Consider the following 24,217-nt stretch of genomic DNA (forward strand, 5'->3'; position numbering starts at 1 on the left):
ACCCTCTGCTTTATCAATACTGTCAACGACAGCGGACACGCTATGATAAAACGAACCCCTAACTTCAGGAGCAAGATGGCTGCCGAGGCCTGAATGTGACCTGAAGAGGAACTTTGAATGCACAAACTTGATAAGTGGATGCCAGTACAATCTTTTGCACCGCCTGTGACACTTAGCACCAGCGTCACAAATACTATGACCGCCAACATTTTGCACCCTTGACCATTGCAGGACCACTCTAATTATTTGCTTTTTCTTCACATGGTAGTAAGGTAATATATCTATTCGGACAATCACTAAATATATTTTTAAAATATGCAGATGTAAAAAGAATATATTTGTAATATAAGTGTCTTATTGACAACGCCATTATTTTAGCCGTCTAGCTTTTAATATAGTCTATTTGGGGGGGAGGGGGTGAATTTAACAAAAAGTATTTCATGATCATGAAATAAATTTGAATTTTCTAAACGTAATTATATTTCATTTGCGCTGCTTTTATTTAATACATTAAAATTCTTTTTTAAAAATATGAGTTAATTTTTTTTTTTTTTTTTTCATCAAACAGCAACGTAAATTGCCAACTGCTCAATATCAGTCGCTCCTGCCCCATTAGGCATTTAAAATAAGTCTTCTACTAGCCAAACCTACTTGATTTCATACTGCTCTGCATTAAATGTAAAAGAAAATTGAGGAATAAAAAGTGCAGGCGCTTTATATCGGTTTGGTTCGAAATAAAAAATTAAAAGTGCCGTTTGGTTTCGCAACGCTATACAATGACGTCACCGTGCCGCGGCAGCCCAGTTGTCTCCAGGTGCCGGTGGTGATGCACTCTTCTCCCCGGCCGCTGGCTCCCGGACTTCAGTTTGAGAAGGATACTCAGGTATGACTGGGACACAAACATGAGGATTTTATTTTTTTTAAACATACACACATAGGGTTCGTTTTGGGTACATTTTCTGAAGTGGCTAGCAATAGTGAGGGGACAAAAGCGGGAAGTCAGCCTTCCCTTGATTATGTCAATGTTGTCGCGGTAACTCCGGACGTCCATTGGGCTCGGAAAACATTAATTACAAAATAAAACATTGCTTTAGCCGTCTTATCAATTTACACGCCACCTGTGTTGTCCTTCTCGGCCTTATTTTGAAAGTCAGTAAAGGCAATGAAGCTGTAAATAACGCTAACTTTGCTTTTCCTGATGTTAAAAGAAATAGACGCCGGCTTTTGGTAAAGATTGTCTTTCGACGAGTTTATTTTTAAGAACAAATATAAACATGTTATATCGATTATGAAATTAAAAACATCCTTGTTGATAAACTGTCTCGAATCGTCACTGAGAATAAACTCACGTCAAAACTGGCTGCATCATCAGAAAGCTCTTCCTATTGGCTCATAATGGGGGAACAAATGGGGAATGTTATCAAACAGATTTTGCGGGGAATGTTATCAAACAGATTTTGCTTTTTCTTTCATTTCGTTGTCACAGGCAGAAAAAAAGTTAATTTTGCGACGTAGCTCCTGTTTACTGAGCCTGTGGCTCCTCCTACATGGCACCAGTATTATACATATTCTTTAAAATTGTCATTAATAGGCCTAAATGTTGTGTCACTTTGAAACTAATCCATGATTTTTTTTCAAACATATAAAATTAACTGATTTAAAAAATCTTTTGTTTTGATCTGAGGGACAACCTATCAGTTTCCTTGATTTTTTTTCTTCTAGAGATAATGACATATTGTTTCAAATGATTGCATATTTCTTTAAATTATCTACTGTTTATAATTAAATATTTTTTGAATGAAGCAGTACGAACAAATTTTACTTTCATGAACAAATGTAAAAAAAAAAAAAAAAGGCTTGCCATGTTTCATCAGGACAAAGAAGAGCCACCGTATTTGTCTTGATCCGACACAAGTTCATGACTCAATGTGCGTGTGTCGCCTTTTTGCGAGTGTTACGCAACCGGTGTGACCTCCACTTGCTTCTTGTCACACCCGTGTGACTAATGAGGTTCCACTTAACAGAGGCATAGTCCTTTAACGGGACAATGACCTCATGGTGGGAGCACAACTTATTTCTAGACAATTTAGAATACAACCGAAACGTATCACATCACGTAAAAAGATGCATGGTGTTGATCCTTAGTAATCTCCTTGTTCTCATCCAATCTCCCTGCAGAGGTTTCTAGCGCTGAACCTCAGCTCACCCCGGCCGGTGCCGACATGCGGGACCAGGATGCCTCCAACGGCGCCCCCAAGGAAAGCATGCAGCTGAAGAAGGAGATCTCCCTCCTGAACGGCGTCAGCCTCATCGTGGGCAACATGATCGGCTCGGGCATCTTCGTGTCGCCCAAGGGCGTGCTCTTCTACAGCGCCTCCTACGGGCTGTCGCTGGTCATCTGGGCGGCGGGCGGCCTGTTCTCGGTGGTGGGCGCCCTGTGCTACGCCGAGTTGGGCACCACCATCTCCAAGTCGGGGGCGTCGTACGCGTACATCCTGGAGTCCTTTGGCGGCTTCTTGGCTTTCGTGCGGCTGTGGACCAGCCTGCTGATCATCGAGCCCACCAGCCAAGCCGTCATCGCCATCACCTTCGCCAACTACCTGGTGCAGCCGCTCTTCCCTACGTGCGAGCCGCCCTACGTCGCCTCACGCCTCATCGCCGCAGCGTGCATATGTACGTGTGCTGTCGAGTCCGACATTTTTTTTTTTTTAACAATCATATGTTCTAAGCGCCCCCGCCGGTGTAAAACATGGAATTCCTATTCGGCACAAACATTATTGTCCATCTCAAACGGCTGCCATTTTGTCAATTCCTGTCCACTGAAAGTGACATCACAGTGCTCGGGTAACAAGGAGAAATGGCCGCTCCCGGAGATTAATTTTTGGGTTCATTTCATACCCACGAGGGAAATATGAATCAGAATATTGCGAGTGGGGGAAGCATAGAACGTATTATTTCAAGAAAATCCTTGACTAGACTTAATAGTGATGACATGGTCAATTCAACTTTGCGTACGCTTGCGTGCTTTGTCTCCTCAGGCCTCCTCACCTTCATCAACTCGGCTTACGTGAAGTGGGGCACCCGTGTGCAGGACGTGTTCACCTACGCCAAGGTGGCCGCCCTCATCGTCATCATCATCACAGGCATCGCCAAGTTGTGCCAAGGTCAGAGAACAAAATATTAGGGACAAAAAAAAATGAAAGCGAAAAAGTAGAAAATAGGTGTTTATACGTATTTGTCTCGGGCAGGTTACACGAGCAACTTCGACTCGTCCTTCCAAGGTTCCTCCACAGACGCCGGCGACATCGCCCTGGCGCTCTATTCGGCGCTCTTCTCCTACTCAGGCTGGGACACGCTCAACTTTGTCACCGAGGAGATCAAAAATCCTGAAAGGTTGTCTGCCTTCCCTCTTTCCTCAGCGGCGTGCCTCTCATCGGCTCTTTTTGCAGGAACCTCCCCCTGGCCATCGCTATCTCCATGCCCATCGTCACCACCATCTACATCCTCACCAACGTGGCCTACTACGCCGTGCTGGACATGAGCGCTATACTGGCAAGCGACGCCGTGGCTGTGGTAAGGCGAAATTGAGCGCCGTTTGCCGCGCCGATCCTCGCCGACCCGATTCAAACGTGAAGGTTGCGTGTTGCGTCTTGAGACGTTTGCAGATCACACGTTAGGCGTGATGAGCTGGACCATCCCCATCGCCGTGGCGCTGTCCTGCTACGGCGGCCTCAACGCCTCCATCATCGCCGCATCCAGGTGGTGCGGCGTTGGACGCCGTTTTCCGTCTCGGTGTCGTATTCGCCGTGGTGGTCACGTTTGTGTGTGTGCGTGCGTACAGGTTATTTTTTGTGGGTTCCCGTGAAGGTCACCTTCCCGACGCCCTGTCCATGATCCACACGCAGAGATTCACGCCCATCCCTGCTCTCATCTTCAACGTAAGCACCGCTCCTTGTATTGATTTGGCTTTCAGATCAAAAGATGAAGGTGAGAAGAAATTTCCGAACGTTTCGAACGCACGATGAAACGAAGCGCCGAGATTTGGGGTGTTTCCAGTGCGTGATGTCGCTGATCTACTTGACGGTGGAGGACGTCTTCCAGCTTATCAACTACTACAGCTTCAGCTACTGGTTCTTCATGGGTTTGTCCATCGCGGGACAGATCTACCTGAGGTGGAAGGAACCCCAACGACACCGACCGCTCAAAGTAAAGCGCCGTCACGTTCCGGCTTCCGTCGAGGTTCAAGACCAACGACGGCGCTGGCGATTTGTGTCTCGCGCAGCTGAGCCTGTTGTACCCGCTGGTGTTCTGCGTGTGCGCCGTATTCCTGGTCGCCGTTCCGCTCTACAGCGACACGCTTAATTCCCTCATCGGCATCGCCATCGCCTTGTCGGGGGTGCCCGTCTACTTCCTGGGCGTCTACCTGCCCGAGTCCAAGCGCCCGCCCGTCATCACCAAGCTGCTACGTGAGTCGCCCCGTCGTCATTTCCATTCTGATGGCCCGGTAACAAACGCTGAAAAACAGCAATGGGTAAATTCAAAGTGTCATTTGTTCAAGACAAGTGTGCTGGTGCGCTGAAACTCCTCCCACATTGGTGGGCCCAAACCAGCCAATGGGTGCAAGGATTGCCCGATTGGCAATTGGTTTCAGGACTGGCATTAGCTGCACTGATTAACCACCAGAGGTTTTAATACAAGTACAATTGCACGATGGATCAATGGTACGTGTTGGAGCTCATTGATATGCGTCTTGTATGTGCAGGTTCTCTGACTCACTGCACTCAGTACACGTGCTTGTGCGTCCTCACCGAGTCGGACAAGAGCGAGTAGAAAATCCAGCGGCACCGCCAGCGCACCAAATGATGGTAAAGAAGCCGTCTGATTTTGTGCTATTTTTTTGGTTTACACCTTGTGTCTTTTGTGGAGTCAAGCGGGAAAATGCACTTACTTTTCTTGATCATTTGCCTCTTAAGCCAACGACTTGCCTTGCCTGGTGGCTTCTGTTCACTTCTGTGTTGACTGATCCTATGTCAACGTTCTTGTCACATGACTGCCATAGGGACCCAGGGTAACTGGTTTCACCATTCAGTCAGGTCAATTCTAAGGTGCCTGCCTGCCTGCCTGCCTGCCTGTCATGCAGGGGTCACCAACTCCGGTCCTTCAGTTTGTTTTAGGCGCACAGCCCTACGACAAGACTCGAGGACCGGACTTGGTGACCCCTTCTGTAATGCAATATGTCGAAATACAATAGGAGCTGCTGGGCAAAGAAACAACTCTAATGTATCATATTGGTTAATCATATTGTTTGATAATAATATATAAAGATTGTTGCTGTCCAACTAAAAGCATGTAATGCTCTTTTTTTTTTTATCAGATTTTTTTTCCAGTGGCTTTCAAATTTTAAAAAAAATCCAATTTTGACTGACATGTTTTTTGTGCATTTGCTTTGTTATGAATGAAAACGGAAAAAAACTATTAACAGCATCTTATTTCTTCTAATTGATGATTTTTTTTGTTGTTGTTGTTGGACAGTGACAAATCCAGTATGAGCGTTTTTTCTTTTTATTAAATGTTTTACTTGTAAAGTCTGCAACATATTACCTAAATGTATTTCTTGCATGATTTGCATTGCTGGCCTCACAGTATATGGCCCACTCATCATTTCAGAGAAATTCATGCCATGATTTATTTATTACACTTATTAATGAGAACTTGATCTTGTCTAGTTGTATATTAGAATGTCTGTCAAAACTAGTTTTTCATTGCGGGCCACATCATAGTTTTGGTTTCCAACAAAAGGGCTGTTATGACTGAAAATCAAAATGTAGAATCACTTGATATAATGTACAGTGTATACGTTCCAAGTGTATTCTATTGCTTTGTGTATTTGTAATTTGTGTAAAAATGTCGCCTCTGTAAAATATCATTAATTAGTATAATATATATAATTCGAGTTATTTTAAAGAATTAATGGTAAATCACAGAAGAAACTGCAACATCATGGAGTGCTTTTAACATTTATTTCAAATCTGTTATAGACATATTTACAAACTGAGATCCAACAAGCATTCTTTCTATTGTAACACGCTCAACTTCAACAAACAAAAACGTGGTCCAAAATTGACGAGCCCCCAAATGACCGGTCTCGCAACACAACACAACCAAACAAATGCAAGCTTTCACAGTATACAAAACACTCTAGACACGTACGCAATTGAACACACCGCACGCTAACAGCACAAAGCATACCGAAAACACGCACGCACGCACGCACGCACGCACGCACGCACGCACAAGTGTACTTCATAAAAAATAGAAAGGACATATTCGGATTCAGTCTGAATCGTATTTGTCTGTGTCGTCATCGTCCCGCCGGTGGTCTTGGTGGTGACTGAGCTGTTGCAGCAGATCTCTCTGATAGCGTTGCCAGCTCCTGCGGTACACCGAGTTCTCCCCTTCCTCCTCGTCATCCTCATCCCAGTGATCTGCAAAGGACAACGGGATGGTCGGCGGCCATGGGATCAACGCTTTTCAAAAAATCGGAGCAAAGGTTTTGATGGCAAGGTGACAAAAGGAGAGACGTACGTCCGTAGCGTTCCTCTCTGTCGCTGCCGTCGCTCTCATCTTCGGGGTAGTCGTTCCTCCAGTTGCCTTCCTCGTTCTCATCGTCGTCGTCGTCGTACTCCTCCACCTCGCTGGCTTCCTCCTCGGGAACCTGATGACAGCTTACTCCTTAGCCTTGACTTTCGGACGTGTGGCCCTCTTGACATACGCAGGACGCATACCAGTTGAGTGTCATCTGCGTAGGCCCTGACGGACAGGATGTCGAGGATCCACCCCGGCGTGACCGTTTCCTGGTAGTAGAGGTCGTAGACGTAGTCGGCGTCGTCCCCCTCGCTGCCGTCGTGTGGCCCACGTTGCTGCTGCTGCTGCTGTTGGTCGCGGATGCAGAGGCGCTCCCGGAGCATCTTGGTGTTGTTGCACAAGATCACGTCAGGGTCTGACTGCTGCATGGAAAAGCAAGTTGAACAATTTAAAAAGTCTTGGCTTGTTGTGCATCCAAAATGTCTTCCTCTCACCTTGCTGAGGGATTTGTCCTGCTCCGGGAGATCTTCATGCAAGAGATCAACCACCTGGACCTCCCCGAGACCCAAACACTTATCCCGTTTGCGGGCAGCTTCAGCCTCCTCTTGCTCCTCCTCTTGCTCCTCCACCGCCGTGGCAGCGCCATCGCCTGCCTGGCGTCTCTGCGTGGGCAGCGCGAGGCCGCCTGCAGTGCGGTGGCTGGAGAGGATCCGGTAACGCTCCTCGCGCCGGATGCCCAATTTAGCGCTGCGGAGGTCGCCGAAGATGCGGTGTGAGCTGTTAGCGGACGGCCGCAGGGCATGAGCCACGCGGGGTCGGGCCAGGGCCTGACGGACCTCCGTTTGCACGGGGGCATCCTGAAAAGAGTAAAAGACTTTTGTTTCCTTACATTTTTTCAGTACTTGTAAAATCTTTTGGGGAAAAGATATATCCTAAAGATGCTGGCCAAATCTAACCCTTAAATAAGTGACCTCCTTAGCTAAAAGTATCATTATACTCCTGTAATGGAATTATGATAAACATCTGTATTTGGTTCTGTTTTGGAGTTTTACGAAATGAGGAAAAAAAAAATACCTGGCACTTTATTTTATGATGGTATATTTGCGTATTGAAAATCTTTTCACTCGGTTGTCTCAATACATGATAAGTCATATATATAGTCTTCGTATAGTGACGTCATTGAGATGACGTCAAAGTTCCTGGCTAACCGCTACAAGCAAAGCTAATAAATGCTCAACCCTGCGGCGTGTCAGGTTCGAGAGCTACCGCACATTTAGTGCGCCAATTAGCTAACCGACACGTTAAGGGGACAAAAGCCGCGTTAGTGGAGCCGAACGTGATCTTTTAACATCTTTCTTGACGTCGTGTTGACGCTAGCCGGGTACGAGTTGGCTAGCCGTCACCGCGGCCATCTTACCTGTGTCGCTACCGTGGCCACGAGTTTGAACACTGACTTCTCCACGTCGGCCTCGCCGGGCTCCGGTGCCGTGTCGCCCGGAGCCTGGTTCGTTTCCGGTCGGATGCGCTTGCAAGCGAGCAGCAAGGCGTCCGCGGGGTCGTTGCCCCGCTTTCTCTTGACGCGCAGAATGGTGGCGTTGGGCTCCATGTTTGTTTGTCGCTTGCGTGCGTGAGCGCTTTGCTTGGGCTGGCTGGCTGGCTGGCTGGCTCCGGCTGTGTTTGTCCCTTTGACGTCACGTGCTACGAAAGCTCCACCGCCCACAAGGAGGCGCAAGTTTGCAGTGCTGCGCTACAAGGTTTGCGATCTTATTTCCTCTATCTTTGATGGCGCAAATATGGAAAAAATGATGACATCATTAAAAGACAGTGTTATTTCTTTGAAATGTTGCGACTCCACTTGACTTGCTTGACTTTTTGCCACCCTGACTTAGAATTAGTTGAAAGGTGAAAGTTGAGAGTTACTGATGACTTGCCATGACGTATTTGCCATTTGTCATAGTATGTGATGGACTTGCTCGAGCAACAGCAGCTGCTGTGACGTCAGAGCGAAGACAAAAAAAAAACAAAGACCCTTCGAGGCGGGTCACGCCTCTCAAAGCTAAGAATAGTGTTTTAACTCAGCTGATGGATACATCTAGTATATTGTGAATTTCCTTCTTCAAGGTGCGGTCGTCGAGCTGAGTTGATGCTGTAGATTTGTTTTGATCGCGAGCTTGATGTTTATCTTCGTACCAGTCCAGGTGCCGCTACGTCAAGGGCCGTCCCAAAAGAGGCGGGTGGCATCATCGTCCTCTGACAGCACGACATTGGCAAGCAACTGCTGCATTTTTCTTTTTAATCTTCGCATCATTATTTCAATAAAATAGCTGTATTAAAATAAAAATGTTTGTTTTTTTGGTGCTGTTTATCGCCGAGTGTTTCCACTGAGCCTTTTCCTACGGGGCAGCCCAAAAAGAGGCGGGGTCAGGTTAAGTCACTGGACGCAGGAGTCTTCAGGTTGATTATTTTGCTTTGTTATTACTTTGAAGCTCTTTTGCTAAAGTGACTATTACTAGTCTAATTGATTTAGTTTTCGTTTTTTTATTCTTGTCCTTAAAAGCAGACTTCGTTGACGTCATCAACAGCCGTCCCAAGAGGCGGGAGCTCATTACGTCACCGAAGAGTTTTTCAGTCATGCTCGAGAGGATAGCTTTATGCTTTATGTTCCTCAACGATGTGCAAAATTGTTTGATTTAATCACGATTAACATATGAATCCATTTTTTTCAATTGCGCAGCCATCCCTACCAGCGTCCTATTACGTCATCCAAAGCCGACCGAAAGTCGGCCACGAGTCTCCAACAACAGCGCGACCAAACTTATTCCGACAAGTGTACCGGGTAAGAAAAGTTTGAATACATTCCTTTTAACACATTACAGTCAAACAAAGTAACGCTTTTGGAGGGAGAACGTGAAGCGGCTAACCTAACTTTAGTCGAGGAAGTAAGTGTAGGCAAGTGTCAAAACGAAAGTGGATGTAGAGTATTTCAGGTCCACCCTTCATGTGTTCTCGCAAGGGGATCAATTTGTTGTCCGTTGTCCCAGGTACAGTAGGCACGCCCTGAACACAATTCAACTTGATTCCAAAAGTTGGCTTATTTGCTATCATCTATCAAGACATCAGAGCGAGCCTTGTTTACTTCAAACCTCAAATATCAGAGTCCCTTTTTCAGTCATGACCTCTTGAGACTTTTTGGATATACGTATATGATACAGTCCCCTACCAAATGGTGTCATGTTAATTGGTTCAACTGGCTTTTGGGTTTGAAATTGTCCTCCTTCGTGAGCTTTGACGAGCCTCTAAAAATGCCCAAAATGAGATCTCTTTGGGAATTGCTTTTTGATTTCTTTTTTTTTTTGTAAATGCATTCATTATGTCTGCCAAGTCAAAATGTCTTGGAGGTTTCATTTCCGCCTCAAAGAAATCAATGACTTTGGAATTGTTTTCTGCTGTGCTTGACAAATGCTGCGTGATGTGTGATGTGCTTTTGCCGCAGAGTGAGCAAGATGGCTCCCAGGGTGGATGACGTCATGCGTCTGTGCTGCAACATCTCAGCTCACGAGCAAATTAAGGTGGCGGTCAAAGGCGCGGCCCAGGGAGCTTTCGTGGCGGGTGGCGGCGCCTTTTTGGGAGCCCTGGTGGGCGGACCGCCTGGTATCGCCGTTGGTAAGAACAACGACAAACTTGTATGGCAAATCGTCCCCATCGACAACGTGTGTGTATTGTGTGGGTGCGCAGTGGTAGTTCATTCACAGACATTTCCAGGTCAGGTTGGTAGAATGAATTCATGACGATGACATGCAAGCTAACTCAATGCTAACTTGGTTGGCTAAGTCTCCCGCTTGAGCACATCCTTGTACAGTTTGAAATCATGGGGGGAATACACGTACCCGCAGCACAGGGAGTTAGTTGCATGAGGTAAGCTTTTGCGATGACCAAAGTCTTTTAAAAATGCCCATCAACATTAGAAAGTCAGAAAGCTAGCGACGATCATGAGCACAGACAAAGTGAAACGTGAGTGGAACACGCTGCTCTGGTCAGGACTATTTGCTTGAGAGTTATTTGTAGAAGTGATTTGTGGCTTGCGGGATCTTCCAAACACACAAATAAATCACCATCGCGGCCAAGGCAGCTGGCGTTAGCTGACAGCAGGGTCAGCTGGACAGAGAAGTGCCACAAGGTGGAGTTGTCTTTTAAAGGATGGATGGAGGGACGGACGGACGGAGGGAGGGAGGTCTGAGGTAAAAGGGCTGCAGAAAGAATGGACGGCTGGGATGGGAGGAAAAGTGGCTTGAAGAAAAAAAAAGAGCGCGCGTTTGACTCCCTTGCGTGTGTCCACCAGGGAGCGTGCTGGGCGGCCTGCTGGGGAGCTGGCTGGCCAGCGGGCAATTCCGGCCGCTGGCTCAGATCCTGACCGAGCTGCCGCCGGCGCAGCGCGACAGACTCTACGAGGACGTAAGCGCCGTCCTGGCCGGCTTGAACTGGACGGACGCGGCCCAGCTGCTGGCCTTGGTGACGGGCAACGCCACGTTGCAGCAGCAGGTGCTCGCCGCCCTGCTCAACTACGTCACCAAAGAGCTCCGAGCCGAGGTGCGCTACAGAGACTGAAAGTCTCTGTAGCTTGTAACCTGTCCATTTTTCTCTCACGCGAAATGATGTAGCTACCACATTATACATGTTTCATACAAGTTCTTGTTTACAGCCGCTTTTGTCTGTTTTTCAATACTTGAGGTATTTTGATGTCCGCACTGTGCCACGGTTCTCCAAGATGAATGGGTGAGCGAGAGCGAGCTATGTTTTCATCGCATGCGTAAAACCCGAACGTCTCCGTCCTCAGTGGGCTGTAGCCTCCGTCCAAGTTCTTCCGGGTCATCGTTCCCGGCAAAATTCCCAGGCTAAAACGAGACATGGAAGCTTATTACCGAACGAGCGTCGACGAGCCATCTTGAATGAAGGAGCATTCGTTTCATCTTCGAACCTGCTTCCGTCGGTGCAAGCTTCTCGAGCTAGCTAGCTAGCTAGCTTAGCTTAGCTTAGTGTACCTTGCTAAGCAAGCAGGGATCAAGTCTAACCCGTTGTGGCCATCGAATGAAAATGTATGCACGACGCGTGAAAGAAGAGTTGGACGAGGAGAAGGAGCGTCAACTTGAGAAAGAGCGACAAGGGCAACTTGCGGATGCCGCCTGCGAGCAGCCCCGGGCCCGACATGTGACGCACACGGCAGGTTTGTTCACTCACGATCGCCGGTTGGCTAACTTGTGGCAAGTGCGTCAAGAAGCAGTCGTGCAAGAGAGAGACAGACGCCACCATTCATTCATTCATTCATTCATTCTTGTAAGTGCTAACGCCGAGTCCCCCCTTTGAATGGTGCCCGCTGATTCCTCCTCCTTTGCTGTCCATGCGCTCCTTTCTTTGACTCCATTCATAGGAAACAACGGGACCGCAGTGATAAAGGCAATGTCATGAGTTTGATACCAGTCGAGAATAATTGGCCACCCACCCTTTGTGATTAAGGGCTGTAGAAATAAAATGGACTCGACTTTTTTTTCCCCTGGTTTATTATAATACACACTGCCTGAACATTGCCCTAACATGTAGAAACACAAAGTTAAAAAAAAAAAAGAGAGAGAATGGACTTGGACTGAGCAAAGCTTGACTTGTGTTTTCTTGTGTCCTGCAGACCTCAAACAAAAAGATCTCGGTCCTGAGCTGCAGGCACCAAAGGCGCCTCAAGTTCAAAAGGAGCAAAATCCAGAGGCCTCACACATCAAAGAAGAGCAGGAGGAGCAAATCAACAAGTCTCCATTGACTGATGTCAGTGTCAAGATGGAAGACGACGACGACGACGGCGAGCACCATGGAGCGGACGGCCTCTTTGCTCCACTTGATGATGAAGAACACTCCAAAGGTGATATGACACGTCACGCTGACAACAAACGTGTTCAATGTTCTCAGTGTGACAAAACGTTTGCCTGCAAGTCAAACTTGAAAAAACACACAAGAACACACACTGGGGAAAAACCTTTTGTCTGCTCAATTTGCGGGAAAAGATACGCCAGAAACGGACACTTAACCATACACACAAGAACGCACACTGGGGAAAAACCTTTTGTCTGCTCAGTTTGCGGGAAAAGGTTTGCTCAAAATGAGACTTTGACAGCTCACACGAGAACACATACTGGAGAAAAACCTTTTGCCTGTTCCCTTTGTGGCAAAATGTTCTCTTTAAAGGCAAATTTAACAAAGCACACAAGAACACATACTGGGGAAAAACCTTTTGCATGCTCATTTTGTGCTAAAACATTTTCCGTCAAGGAAACCTTAAAAACGCACACCAGAACGCACACCGGGGAGAAACATTTTGTCTGTTTCATTTGCGCCAAAAGATTTGCGCTCAAGGAAAGCTTAAAGAAGCACACAAGAACACACATTGGGGAAAAACCTTTTGCCTGCTCTGTTTGTGATAAAAGATTCACTGTGAATTCACATTTAAAAACACACACGAGAACACACACTGGGGAAAAACCTTTTGCCTGCTCCGTTTGTGAGAAAAGATTCTCAGTCAAGTCACAGTTAAAAAGACATACAAGAACACACACTGGAGAAAAACCTTTTGGCTGTTCAGCGTGTGAAAAAAGATTCACTCGAAAGGAACTTTTAAGAGCGCACACGTGCGAGGCGGACACCCTGAAGAAACGCCTACTTGTGGCAAAAGCTTCTTTGTAAAAATGCGAGTTTACGCCGGCCGGCCGGCGAGAGAGAGAGAGAATCTGTTCTGTTGCAGAGTGCGTGGCAAACCATTCTGTCTTAAGGATCGGCTCGAGAGACAAAAGGAACTCCGTCGGCCATCGCTGAATCTGCCGACGAAAAGGAGGCTGTCTTGCGAATCCCCAATTCCTTTTTTACTCCCTTTAAACAAACTCTGGGTTTTTTTTTCTTTCACTTTGATATCATTGAAAGGAATAGTGATCATTGATCTGATTGATTTTAATATGATATACAATGGCTAAACTGTTTTATATAGCCCAACACAGCATTTTGCCTAGAAAGACATAAAATGAATGGTCACATATTCTAAAAGAGTGCTAATAATTCCATTGAATAGAACGGTGCGCGTCAAGTAACGTCAGCCACCGTTTCGCGAGTCTTTTAGCAACACTCGTGAAACGGTGGTCATCCTGTCTCTTGATTCAAGTTTCCAAGAGTGGCTAGGTAGGGGCGACCCACAAATGTTCAACTAATACTGTACCATTGTGTGCTGAGTTGTAAATAAAGTTAGTTGAAAAGAAAATACAAGATTGGTTCTTGACAATGCTCCCTCCACAAACTCAACCGAATGTCCAGCATGTACATGTGTGTGTGTGTGTGTGTGTGTGCGCGTGTGTGTGTGCGTGTGTTAAACCTTTAAAAAAAAAAGTTGATTCACTACACGCACTGACAGGATCAACTGCATATTTTTTGGCGTTCTTATTTTTTCTTTTTAACTTTTTTTCCCCCCCGCACAGGTACAACTGCAAGGAGAAACTAGCCTGGAGTGTCGGCGTGTTGCTTCCGGCGCCAAGTGCAGACCAGCTAGGCGCAGGTGCTCCCGGCGTCCGAGCCTTTAGCGCTGCGGCCAGCAAACGGGGGAACATCCCCCATTTGTGCCCCTGCCGCCTACTCGCTCATAGCCGAGGTGACTTAGCTTTCCTGAACACAATGAGGCAACATCTGCATGCGCGCCTTCAAGTGGTCCTCCGTGCCATCCATGACGTTGCTCTTTCTCATCACTTGCAGGCTGAAAGTCAGCATCCAGCCTTCTGGTCCATGCTGGCCGCTTGGTCCCGCTGGCGCCACACACTGCTCGACGGCAGACACCAACCGCCAGTAACACTCGGTGAGTAGGCATTCTTCCCCCCCCCCAGCACGTGCGCTTTTCTCCTTTATCCTCGCACGGACTCTTCACTTAGTCAGACAGAATCAGCTTCGCTTTAGGCCCACGGGACCCACGAGCAACAATTTGGGCTTGTGCTTCGGGCATAAAGAATGGAGCCATGATTTTTAAGGAAGACTGCGCTCACGCAAGCTCATTGAACACCACCAACTTTATTAGTGAGCTAATGAGAATCCAATCGCAAAGCTCGCCCAAAGCTCGGCTCATTTGGACTCGTTCCGGACGCAAAGTTTGTGACGCGCGGCGAGTCAAGTTATTATGTTGAGATCATCTCATGAATTTGTGAACAGTCACTGTAGATATGAGGAATACCGACCGATTCAGAAGGTAGAATCCCATGTAAAGAAAAGAGAAGGTCATTTTACGTTCAAGTCAATACCATGCCATTTTCATCGGGCGGGTGGGTCAACGACACGCTCTAACCGACCATCTAAAAATCATTGGGAAGAGATGACCCAGTTGGGAAGGAGCCAACGAACAGCCTCACTGCCCGCCTCGAGTTCATTCGACCCATTCATTGAGCACCTGCACACTTGTGTCTCTTCACCTGACGTTTCACGTGAAATCTTTTGTCACACGCAGCGCAAGCGAATGGTTTCTCCCCAGTGTGCGTTCTTACGTGTGATACCAAATGCTCCTTCTGAGTGAATCTTTTATCGCATTCTGAGCAGGCAAACATTTTCTCCCCTGTGTGTGTTCTTGTATGTGCAATTAAATGCCCCTTCTGAGTGAATCTTTTCCCACAAACTAAGCAGGCAAAGGGTTTCTCTCCAGCATGAGTTCTCGTGTGCGCTGTTAAATTTGTCCTCTTGGAGAAACTTTTACTACAAACCGTGCAGGAAAAGGGTTTCTCGCCAGTGTGTGTTCTCGTGTGTTGTATCAATGTCGACCGCACGCTGAACCTTAAGCTGCAAACTGAGCAGGTGAAGGGTTTCTCTCCAGTGTGTGTTCTTATGTGTATTCTTAAGTCCCCCTTCTGAGTAAATCTTGCACCGCAAAATGAACAAGCAAACGTTTTCTCCCCGCTGTGCGTTCTCGCGTGTGCTATGAGATGCCCCTTCTGAGTGAATCGTGCGTCGCAAAGCGAGCAGGCAAAAGGTTTCTCCCCCGTGTGGGTCCTCGTGTGCGCTATCAAATCTCCTTTCTGTCGGAATCGTGTTTGGCAAAATGAGCAGGCAAAAGGCTTTTCCCCAGTGTGCGTTCTTGAGTGTATTCTTAAGTCTCCCTTTCGAGAAAAGCCTTTGCCGCAAAGCAAACAGGCAAACGGTTTCTCCCCAGTGTGTGTTCTTGTGTGTGCGATCAAATGTCCCTTCTGAGTGAATCTTTGATCACAAAGAGGGCAGGAGAAAGGCTTTTCTCCACTGTGTGTTCTGATGTGCCTTTTCAACGTCGACGTGTTGTAAAAGGTTTTGTCACACCGAGGACACGCTAAGTGCTTGTTGTCAGTGCGGCACGTCACCAGAGCCCCTTTTGAGTGCTTGGCGTCAGCGTCGGCGGGAGAGCGCGCGCTCACGTCGTCTGCGTCTGAGAGGGGAGCTGAGAGGCTTTGTGATTGGAAGCCTTCCAATGCCTCCTCTCCGTCACCTGCTTCACTCTTTACCATGACGGTCAATGGAAAACCGTCCTCTTGCTCTTTCTCCTCCTCCCCGTCGGGCTCCTGAGGCCAAAGGCAAACGTGGTCTTCACTGTCGTCTGCACAAGGCAAAGAAAGAAACGCACGCAGGCGCGGTTCGCGGTTGAAGTCCGGCTTTGCTTTGTCAAGTTTCATGGCGGGACGTTTTCATGCTTCTCCTCACTTGGACTGCAAGAAAACGGTGACTACTGACCTTGCTCTTCCTCTTCTTCACTTTTCACAATCACACCCATGATTTCAAAGTGGCTGATTTGGGCTTCCCGCTCTTCCTCTTTGATGTTCGGGGGCTGTGGCTCCTGCCGCTCAAGACCGAGATCTGTGACGTCTGCAGGACACAAGAAGACAAAGGCAGGTGGTACAGCTGCCGTCTTGCCGTAGCCCGGACATAGGAGGAAAATGAGAGAATGTTGTTCTGGTCGATTCGGCTGAGGTCCACCAACCTGCTCGGTGGAGCCCGACTTGAGGCCTTAGAGCAGCAGCAGCAGCAGCCGCCAGCACTTGCCGTTCTGCCTCGTTGTCATATGACCTATGTTTTGCTCCGCACATTCCCCCGTCACGCTCTTGATTGACAACGTTTGCGCACATTTCTTCACGCACGAGAAGAGCAAGACTTGACACGCCCGCTCGATGTGTTTCGCGCTGTTCTGCTGGCAAAGGTGTCTCTTCGCTAGCGGCTCACAAGCTAAGCTTGCTCGAGGAGGAGGGGCGGGGGACTGCTCGAGCGCTGTGACGTAAACAGTACGGCAACTCCGTTTGGACAAACTAAAACTGTTGACATTCCGGCGTCTCCACTCTGCGGGGTGTTTTTTTTTCCCCCGTTTATTTGAAATAATGACATCAGAAAGCGTCGCCCTTAGCACTGCTAACGGCTTCAGCAAGCATTTGGTCGCAATGAACCAAAATGTTAACATTGAATATCCCACAAAGCATGATTATTTTGCTTTTCTTTTGGAATTTCCACATCATTTGACAGATTGTTACCTTTCCCGATTTAAACTTTTGATTTGATACTAATTGATGCCAAAAAAGTCACTTACCAAAAATGCAACATTTGCAACAACAAAAGGAGATTTTTCACGTTTCTGCTGTCATTTCTACATTTTTGAACCAAGTCTAACCGTTCCAACTCAAACCGAGTTTTAATTTTACATGTCTTTTTTTGACGTTTTTATTGCTACCATGTCAGAAATTCACCCCAAATTCGACACCTTCCCCACCAACAAACAATGATCAGGATTTGATGTTTTCTCATCTCTAATTTCAATTCTATGAAGTGTTCAAATTTTTTTTTTGCTCTACCAGAGCGTGCGCCTGGTTTCTATCTCAAACCTGGAAGGCCTCGGGAGTCGACTCCCAACCGGCCTCGTTGGTCTCTTCTTCCCAAGCCGAAGTTCGAAATTGGAATCGCTCGAAGCCACAGAGCCCGCTGTTTTGTTGCACGCGGACTTGGTCTGGAAAAACGACGGCGCGGTTCATTAAGCGGGTCAGATTTCGGTGATGCCAGAGCATGGAATGAGTGGACGAGTCGCAGCCTGAGTTTGCTCACTTTATTTTGCAGCCTCGCCTCGCTGAGCTGAGCGAGCGGCGCTCTCCTCGCCTCCACACTCGTGTCCCTCGAGGTCACACTTGACCTTGAAGCTTCTTTTACACGCAGTGCAATTGAACGCTTTCTCACCAGTGTGCACTCTTGTGTGCTCTGCCAAATAAGCCTTTCGAGTAAATCCTTTGCCACAAAATAAACATGCAAAAGGTGCTTCCCCGCTATGTGTCCTCGCGTGCCTCGCCAAATCTCCCTTCTGAGTAAATCTTTGAGCGCATTGTGAGCAGGAAAAGGGTTTCTCTCCCGTGTGTATCCTGACGTGCTCTATTAAATGTTCCTTTCTCGAGAATCTCTTATTGCAGAACGAGCAGGCGAGTGGTTTGTCGCCGGTGTGTGTTCTCGTGTGCCTCGTTAAATGTGTCTTGGATGAGAATGTTTTCGCGCAAAATGAGCAGGCAAAAGGTTTGTCTCCAGTGTGTGTCCTCATATGTTTGGTTAAGTTTCCCTTCATGGAGAACCTCTTATCACAGACGGAGCAGGCAAAAGGTTTGTCGCCAGTGTGCGTTCTTTTGTGCGTGATTAAGGTTCCCTGCGCGGAGAATCTTTGAGCGCAAATCGGACAGGCAAAAGGTTTTTCCCCAGTGTGCGCTCTGGTGTGTCTTATCAAATCGCCTTTCTGAGTGAATGTTTGGCCACAAACTGAGCAGGCAAAAGGTTTCTCTCCAGTGTGCGTTCTCATGTGTTTGGTTAAATTGCCCTTGATGGAGAACCTTTTATCACAGACGGAGCAAGCAAAAGGTCTGTCGCCAGTGTGTGTTCGCGAGTGTGCTTTCAATAATGACAGCCTGTAAAAGGTTTTGGCACAATGACAACACTGGAACGGCTTGTCGTCGGCGCGGCGAGTCGCATCGCCTGGAGAGTGATCGTCATTGTCGGAAGATGTCACGTTGTCGCCTTCCGATAATGGCGCTATGAGGCCTTCTGACCGGGCTCCTCCGTCACTTTGCTCTCCGTCACCTTCTTCATCACCTTCTTCACTCTTCACGGTGACAACCGTGAATGGAAACGTGCTGACATCCTCCTCCTGCTCCTCCTCTTTAATGTGAGGAACATTGGCCTTCTGCTGCCCAGGACCGAGACGTCCCTCCTCCTCCTCCTCCTCCTCACTGACGTCTTCATGACACAAGACAACAAATTGGGCCTTTCATCAGTCAACTTATGGAGGTCGTGTGCGTTCCAGAAAGTAGTTAGCAAACAAGGGAGAAACGCACCTGCTCTGGGCAAGTCAACTCGAAGCCGATTGCAATCAGCGTCCAGTGCTTGACGGTTACGTCGGGTCGCACACAAGTCTTCCGCGTACTCTTCTTCTTTGATGCGTTTTGCGCACATTTCGCGGCTTGCTTTGCGATGTGGAGCTGATGAACGAACGGGTCGGTCTCTTTGTTCGTTCGCGGCTGGCTAGCAAGCTAAGCTAGGCTAGCTAGGCTATCTCGAGAGCCTCCGCCGGGATGCCCTCCCACTACCGGGACGGACGAAAAGATTTTATCACGGGATATAAATTCTTGTGCAGCGAAGACGGACGAAGTGGTTTCAGTGCGCTTCAATCAATGTTCGAACGAATATTCAGTCAAGCAAGCGCGACGTACGCAGTAGTAAAGCTCCACCGCGGAAAGAGCACAATACGTCACGCCCATTGACGTCGTGGTAAACAAACGTCATTTCCGCTTTGAAATCCTCCACTCGAGCAGCCTTTGAAATGGTCCCCTCGCTCGGTGGCTATCGCGTTGATTTCTCGGGCCGGCTGGCTGCAAGGCTGGCTGTCATAAGTGTGACGTCTTCTCCGAACGCGACCCGGAAGTCGTCTCAAGTCACCGCCGGTGGCATTAGCAGACAGACAGACAGACAGACAGACAGACACAAACAAAGCTGTGTCACACGTTGCGGAGCGTACTGAAAGTTACGTCCATGGTCCCTGGACTCAAATAGCATTCATCAGCTACCCGCTAATCCAGAGAAGCCCGCTTGGCGGCGGAAAATGACTTTGGGGCGCTCGGTCGGTCGAATGAAAGAAAGAGTCGTCGTTGCGGCGTGAAAATGTGCGCACATCAAACAGTGCAGCACGACGAGGAAACAAAAGAGAAGATGCGACAATGTCAACACCGACTGCACGCTCTAGGTTTGTACATTTCTTTTGTTGCCAATGACCGACACTGCATCCCCCTCCTCCAAAATGTCTGCTTTTGGATTTCCTCAATCGGTTCTGAAAATCAAATGCGGTTCCGATGGCACCCCCTCGTCATTAGGTGGACCCAGCCAGCCAGCCAGCCAGCCAGCCAGCTAGGGGGCGTCGCCTGCATTTGCTCAGCTTTGACCTGGAAGTTGAAACCCAAAGGGTGAGGAGTGGACACATATTGGCGTCTGCTCCTCTCAGTCACAAGTGTGATACACAACGTCAGATCGATAGTTCTGATCATCATTTGAATCCAAACGCTGATGGGATTGAAGAAATGTTGTCAACGTCGCCAGTGAGTTGCGCAATCACAGGACTGTAGATAGGAAACAAGCACCCATTTAGCAATCCAAAAGAAAAACGCCTGAGCCCGCTTTCACTCATCAAGTAAGTCATAAGTCGTCGGGAGCCGCTTTGCCTTTTCATGCTGACTACGTTTTATGAGCAGTCGTTTCAAATCCGACCGTTGTGTGACGCTCCGTTTTGTCCAGGCCAACGTTTCAAATCTTTGACAAATGTCTGTTGCAGATTTTCAACAGGAAGCAGTTGCTCAGTTTCTCCACACTTGTGTTCTGTAGGGCAACGCTGATGCCATCACTGAGATAGATCGATCATGGCGAATGACGATATGAAGAACATATGGCTTCTTTTACACTTGACTCGGAACTGAAATGTAAATCGTGATCATACCTGGAAAGCATTGAGCAGAAATAAGCCACCATGTCAAAGTCGCAAGATCAGACTGGGTTGGACTGGCCTGGCCTTCCTAAAGCCTGTTTTTTTCTTCTTCTTCTGCTGTCCAGCAGATGTCAGCAACGACCTCCATTGGGAGCAGCTGGAGCCAGACCTCCCTCCGGGTCACACTTGGATTAAAGAGGAAGAGCAGGAAGCTGACATCGGCAATTTTCCATTGACCGTCATTGTGAAAAGCGAAGATGAAGGTGATGGAGACGACTGCGGAGGATGGCCATCGGGCAGCCTCTTAGCACCGCTGTCCGACAGTGACGACGTGGCGTCACACGCTCCTGACACCGACGCTGGTGCTGGTGGAGAAGATGAAGGCTGGAAAGCTGATGTGACAGCTCACGCTGACACTGAACGTGTCAAATGTTCCCAGTGTGACAAGACATTTTACAACAAGTCGACGTTGAAAAGACACACAAGGACGCACACTGGAGAAAAACCGTTTGCCTGCCCAATTTGTGCCAAAGGATTCTCCATCAAGACCAACTTAACGCGGCACATAAGAAGACACCAAGGGGAAAAAGCTTTTGGCTGCGTCGTTTGCCATAAAAGATTCGCCATCAAGGAAGATTTGAAAATACACACGAGAACGCACACTGGGCTGAAACCTTTTGCTTGCTCAGTTTGTGGCCAAAGCTTCTCCAGAAATACAATTTTAACAACACACAAACGAACACACACCGGGGAAAAACCTTTTGCCTGCTCGGTCTGCGGTCTTCGATTCACTCAAAAGCCAAATTTAACACGACACGCCAGAACACACACTGGCGAGAAACCTTTTGCTTGTGCCGATTGTGGGAGAACATTTAACCGAAAGACCAATTTAGCAACGCACGCAAAAACACATGCTGGGGAGAAACACTTCAGTTGCGGCGTATGTGAGAAGAGATTTCATGTCAAGCGTGACGTTAAGAGACACAAATGTGCTGGTCAGAAGAGTAGCCATCAGTGAAGCTGCTGGGGGGGGGGGGGGACAACCAAACAAAAAGCCACATTGTGGCATTATTACATTGTGTACTGTAGTTGACCCATCGGTCAAATAACAATTTGGAACCTGGCGAAAGGATCATTCAAATGTCATTTGTTTTGCAGTTGGCTTTAGATCGCATTGTAAAAAGCGCTGAATGTCACTAAGTGCGCTGTGAAAGGTCATTCCAATGTTTTTTTTCTTTTATGCACTTAGTTTTGGATCGAGTCAAAGAGTTTATGACTAGACGAATTTAGATCAGTAAATTATGACAGTAAGTTTTCAGATGAGAAGAGTGAATAGAATGCTTTTTATTCTTTATGCACTAGGGGGTGGTATTGCTTTTCCACGCGTAAAAGGAGTCTTGAAAGCAAGCGACTGTCCCATTTATCTGCAGGTTGGTGTTTCTTTTCGGAGACGCATCAGCGTCATATTTGGTAGAATGATGTGAACCAAAACGGACCGTTTATCCAGATTATAAGTGACCCAGAGTTGAAGTTACCTCTCTTTCTGGATCGAATAACTCCGTTTCCGGGGTAACTTACTACTCGTACGTAACCCGCTTTCTGGAATACGGCGGCGGGCCTGATCGTGGCTTGCTGCAATTTCACATTAGATTGCTGGTTTGAAATGTACTTGTATTATTATTATTTGAATAAGCATTAAAACTTGCCAAAACTTGTCTGGTGTTTCATTCCTTGTTTTTATTTTTTTGCTTCATGAAAACAAAAATCGGACATTTGGTTAACTGCTTTATATGACAATATCTATATGTGTTTTACGTTGTGTAATATGTGTTGGTGTCCGCCAAAATAAAGAGCGAGTAGTCAAATACACATACAAAAAATGCATACAGTTATTAGGTACACCTGAAAATGGTGGTGTACCTAATGGAGTGTCCGTGTGACGTCACAGATCAACCAGCCAATCAGGACGTGGGGGTGAGGGCGGCTGTGGCACTTTCAGTTCAGCTTTGGCCATGATTTTTCCCTAATAAAGTGGCCTGTTATTAGGTACACTTGAAAATGGCGGTGTACCTAATGGAGCGTCCGTGTGATTCCCTCGTTAAGTGCAGGTGCGTGAAAACTTTTAGCTCTTTTTGAACGTGAAAGTGGCTAAAAGTTTTCACGCAGGTGCGCTTAACGAGGGTCACTTGGAAAACATGTTGGAACGCGGCCCCGAGGACTACAGCTTGACACCTGTGACCTTTGACCGTGATATTTCCCTAATAAAGTGGCCTGTTATGAGGTACACTTGAAAATGGCGGTGTACCTAATGGAGTGTCCGTGTGATTCCCTCGTTAAGTGCAGGTGCGTGAAAACTTTTAGCTCTTTTTGAACGTGAAAGTGGCTAAAAGTTTTCACGCACCTGCGCTTAACGAGGGTCACTTGGAAAACATGTTGGAACGCGGCCCAGAGGACCAGAGCTTGACACCTGTGACCTTTGACCGTGAGATTTCCCTAATAAAGTGGCCTGTTATGAGGTACACTTGAAAATGGCGGTGTACCTAATGGAGTGTCCGTGTGATTCCCTCGTTAAGTGCAGGTGCGTGAAAACTTTTAGCTCTTTTTGAACGTGAAAGTGGCTAAAAGTTTTCACGCACCTGCGCTTAACGAGGGTCACTTGGAAAACATGTTGGAACGCGGCCCCGAGGACTACAGCTTGACACCTGTGACCTTTGACCGTGATATTTCCCTAATAAAGTGGCCTGTTATGAGGTACACTTGAAAATGGCGGTGTACCTAATGGAGTGTCCGTGTGATTCCCTCGTTAAGTGCAGGTGCGTGAAAACTTTTAGCTCCTTTTGAACAAGAAAGAAGCTAAAAGTTTTCACGCACCTGCGCTTAACGAGGGTCACTTGGAAAACATGTTGGAACGCGGCCCCGAGGACTACAGCTTGACACCTGTGACCTTTGACCGTGATATTTCCCTAATAAAGTGGCCTGTTATGAGGTACACTTGAAAATGGCGGTGTACCTAATGGAGTGTCCGTGTGATTCCCTCGTTAAGTGCAGGTGCGTGAAAACTTTTAGCTCCTTTTGAACAAGAAAGAAGCTAAAAGTTTTCACGCACCTGCGCTTAACGAGGGTCACTTGGAAAACATGTTGGAACGCGGCCCCGAGGACTACAGCTTGACACCTGTGACCTTTGACCGTGATATTTCCCTAATAAAGTGGCCTGTTATGAGGTACACTTGAAAATGGCGGTGTACCTAATGGAGTGTCCGTGTGATTCCCTCGTTAAGTGCAGGTGCGTGAAAACTTTTAGCTCTTTTTGAACGTGAAAGTGGCTAAAAGTTTTCACGCACCTGCGCTTAACGAGGGTCACTTGGAAAACATGTTGGAACGCGGCCCAGAGGACCAGAGCTTGACACCTGTGACCTTTGACGTGAGATTTCCCTAATAAAGTGGCCTGTTATGAGGTACACTTGAAAATGGCGGTGTACCTAATGGAGTGTCCGTGTGATTCCCTCGTTAAGTGCAGGTGCGTGAAAACTTTTAGCTCCTTTTGAACGTGAAAGAAGCTAAAAGTTTTCACGCACCTGCGCTTAACGAGGGTCACTTGGAAAACATGTTGGAACGCGGCCC

General features: G+C 47.4%; 5 protein-coding genes across 19 annotated transcripts; 3 read left to right on the forward strand and 2 right to left on the reverse strand.

The window, feature by feature from the left end:
- Positions 1–137: 137 nt before the first annotated feature.
- On the forward strand, positions 138–5,996 carry slc7a6 (solute carrier family 7 member 6). Of its 2 annotated transcripts, none has more exons than XM_088370525.1 (11): positions 138–272; positions 800–883; positions 2,179–2,673; positions 3,039–3,164; positions 3,249–3,393; positions 3,450–3,573; positions 3,656–3,759; positions 3,842–3,938; positions 4,057–4,206; positions 4,283–4,466; positions 4,763–5,996. In XM_088370525.1, the coding sequence occupies exons 3-11, from the start codon at positions 2,223–2,225 to the stop codon at positions 4,828–4,830; spliced, it is 1,449 nt and encodes a 482-aa protein (XP_088226651.1). In that variant the 5' UTR covers positions 138–272; positions 800–883; positions 2,179–2,222; the 3' UTR covers positions 4,831–5,996. The 2 variants fall into 2 exon arrangements, with proteins under 2 accessions (XP_088226651.1, XP_088226653.1); XM_088370527.1 differs by lacking the exon at positions 138–272 and having other exon boundaries at positions 736–883; positions 4,763–4,865; positions 4,974–5,996.
- A 5-nt stretch (positions 5,997–6,001) lies between these two features.
- Positions 6,002–8,290, reverse strand: slc7a6os (solute carrier family 7 member 6 opposite strand). 2 transcript variants are annotated; one of them, XM_088370557.1, is made up of 5 exons: positions 8,003–8,290; positions 7,080–7,442; positions 6,786–7,004; positions 6,586–6,715; positions 6,002–6,485 (listed from the first exon to the last, which is right to left on the reverse strand). In XM_088370557.1, exons 1-5 carry the CDS (start codon positions 8,189–8,191, stop codon positions 6,334–6,336), a joined length of 1,053 nt encoding a protein of 350 aa, XP_088226683.1. In that variant the 5' UTR covers positions 8,192–8,290; the 3' UTR covers positions 6,002–6,333. The 2 variants fall into 2 exon arrangements, with proteins under 2 accessions (XP_088226683.1, XP_088226682.1); XM_088370556.1 differs by having other exon boundaries at positions 6,786–7,007; positions 8,003–8,277.
- LOC148401159 (protein C19orf12 homolog) lies at positions 7,851–11,596 on the forward strand. 4 transcript variants are annotated; one of them, XM_088370572.1, is made up of 5 exons: positions 7,851–8,339; positions 9,320–9,421; positions 10,079–10,248; positions 10,925–11,172; positions 11,420–11,596. In XM_088370572.1, exons 3-5 carry the CDS (start codon positions 10,089–10,091, stop codon positions 11,594–11,596), a joined length of 585 nt encoding a protein of 194 aa, XP_088226698.1. In that variant the 5' UTR covers positions 7,851–8,339; positions 9,320–9,421; positions 10,079–10,088. The 4 variants fall into 4 exon arrangements, with proteins under 4 accessions (XP_088226698.1, XP_088226697.1, XP_088226696.1 ...); XM_088370571.1 differs by lacking the exon at positions 7,851–8,339 and adding an exon at positions 8,877–9,039; XM_088370570.1 differs by lacking the exon at positions 7,851–8,339 and having other exon boundaries at positions 9,070–9,421.
- Positions 11,597–11,662: 66 nt separating this feature from the next.
- Positions 11,663–22,311, forward strand: LOC148401160 (uncharacterized). Of its 10 annotated transcripts, XM_088370548.1 has the most exons (5): positions 11,663–11,806; positions 12,263–12,490; positions 14,088–14,257; positions 14,359–14,458; positions 17,451–17,908. In XM_088370548.1, the coding sequence occupies exons 1-3, from the start codon at positions 11,671–11,673 to the stop codon at positions 14,108–14,110; spliced, it is 387 nt and encodes a 128-aa protein (XP_088226674.1). In that variant the 5' UTR covers positions 11,663–11,670; the 3' UTR covers positions 14,111–14,257; positions 14,359–14,458; positions 17,451–17,908. The 10 variants fall into 10 exon arrangements, 8 of the variants coding, with proteins under 8 accessions (XP_088226674.1, XP_088226667.1, XP_088226670.1 ...); XM_088370544.1 differs by lacking the exons at positions 11,663–11,806; positions 12,263–12,490; positions 17,451–17,908 and adding an exon at positions 20,725–22,311 and having other exon boundaries at positions 14,106–14,257; XM_088370547.1 differs by lacking the exons at positions 11,663–11,806; positions 12,263–12,490; positions 14,088–14,257; positions 14,359–14,458; positions 17,451–17,908 and adding exons at positions 19,822–19,864; positions 20,497–20,591; positions 20,725–22,311.
- LOC148401161 (uncharacterized) lies at positions 14,649–20,009 on the reverse strand. The gene is made up of 6 exons (XM_088370959.1): positions 18,960–20,009; positions 17,701–18,861; positions 17,478–17,599; positions 16,589–16,823; positions 16,342–16,473; positions 14,649–16,207 (listed from the first exon to the last, which is right to left on the reverse strand). The coding sequence occupies exons 1-6, from the start codon at positions 19,075–19,077 to the stop codon at positions 15,030–15,032; spliced, it is 2,946 nt and encodes a 981-aa protein (XP_088227085.1). The 5' UTR covers positions 19,078–20,009; the 3' UTR covers positions 14,649–15,029.
- Positions 22,312–24,217: the final 1,906 nt, after the last annotated feature.

The sequence above is a fragment of the Syngnathus floridae genome, chromosome 3 (genome assembly GCF_059516105.1).
Source record: "Syngnathus floridae isolate MCC-2025c chromosome 3, RoL_Sflo_1.0, whole genome shotgun sequence".
In the NCBI taxonomy this organism is placed as follows: Eukaryota; Metazoa; Chordata; class Actinopteri; order Syngnathiformes; family Syngnathidae; genus Syngnathus; species Syngnathus floridae.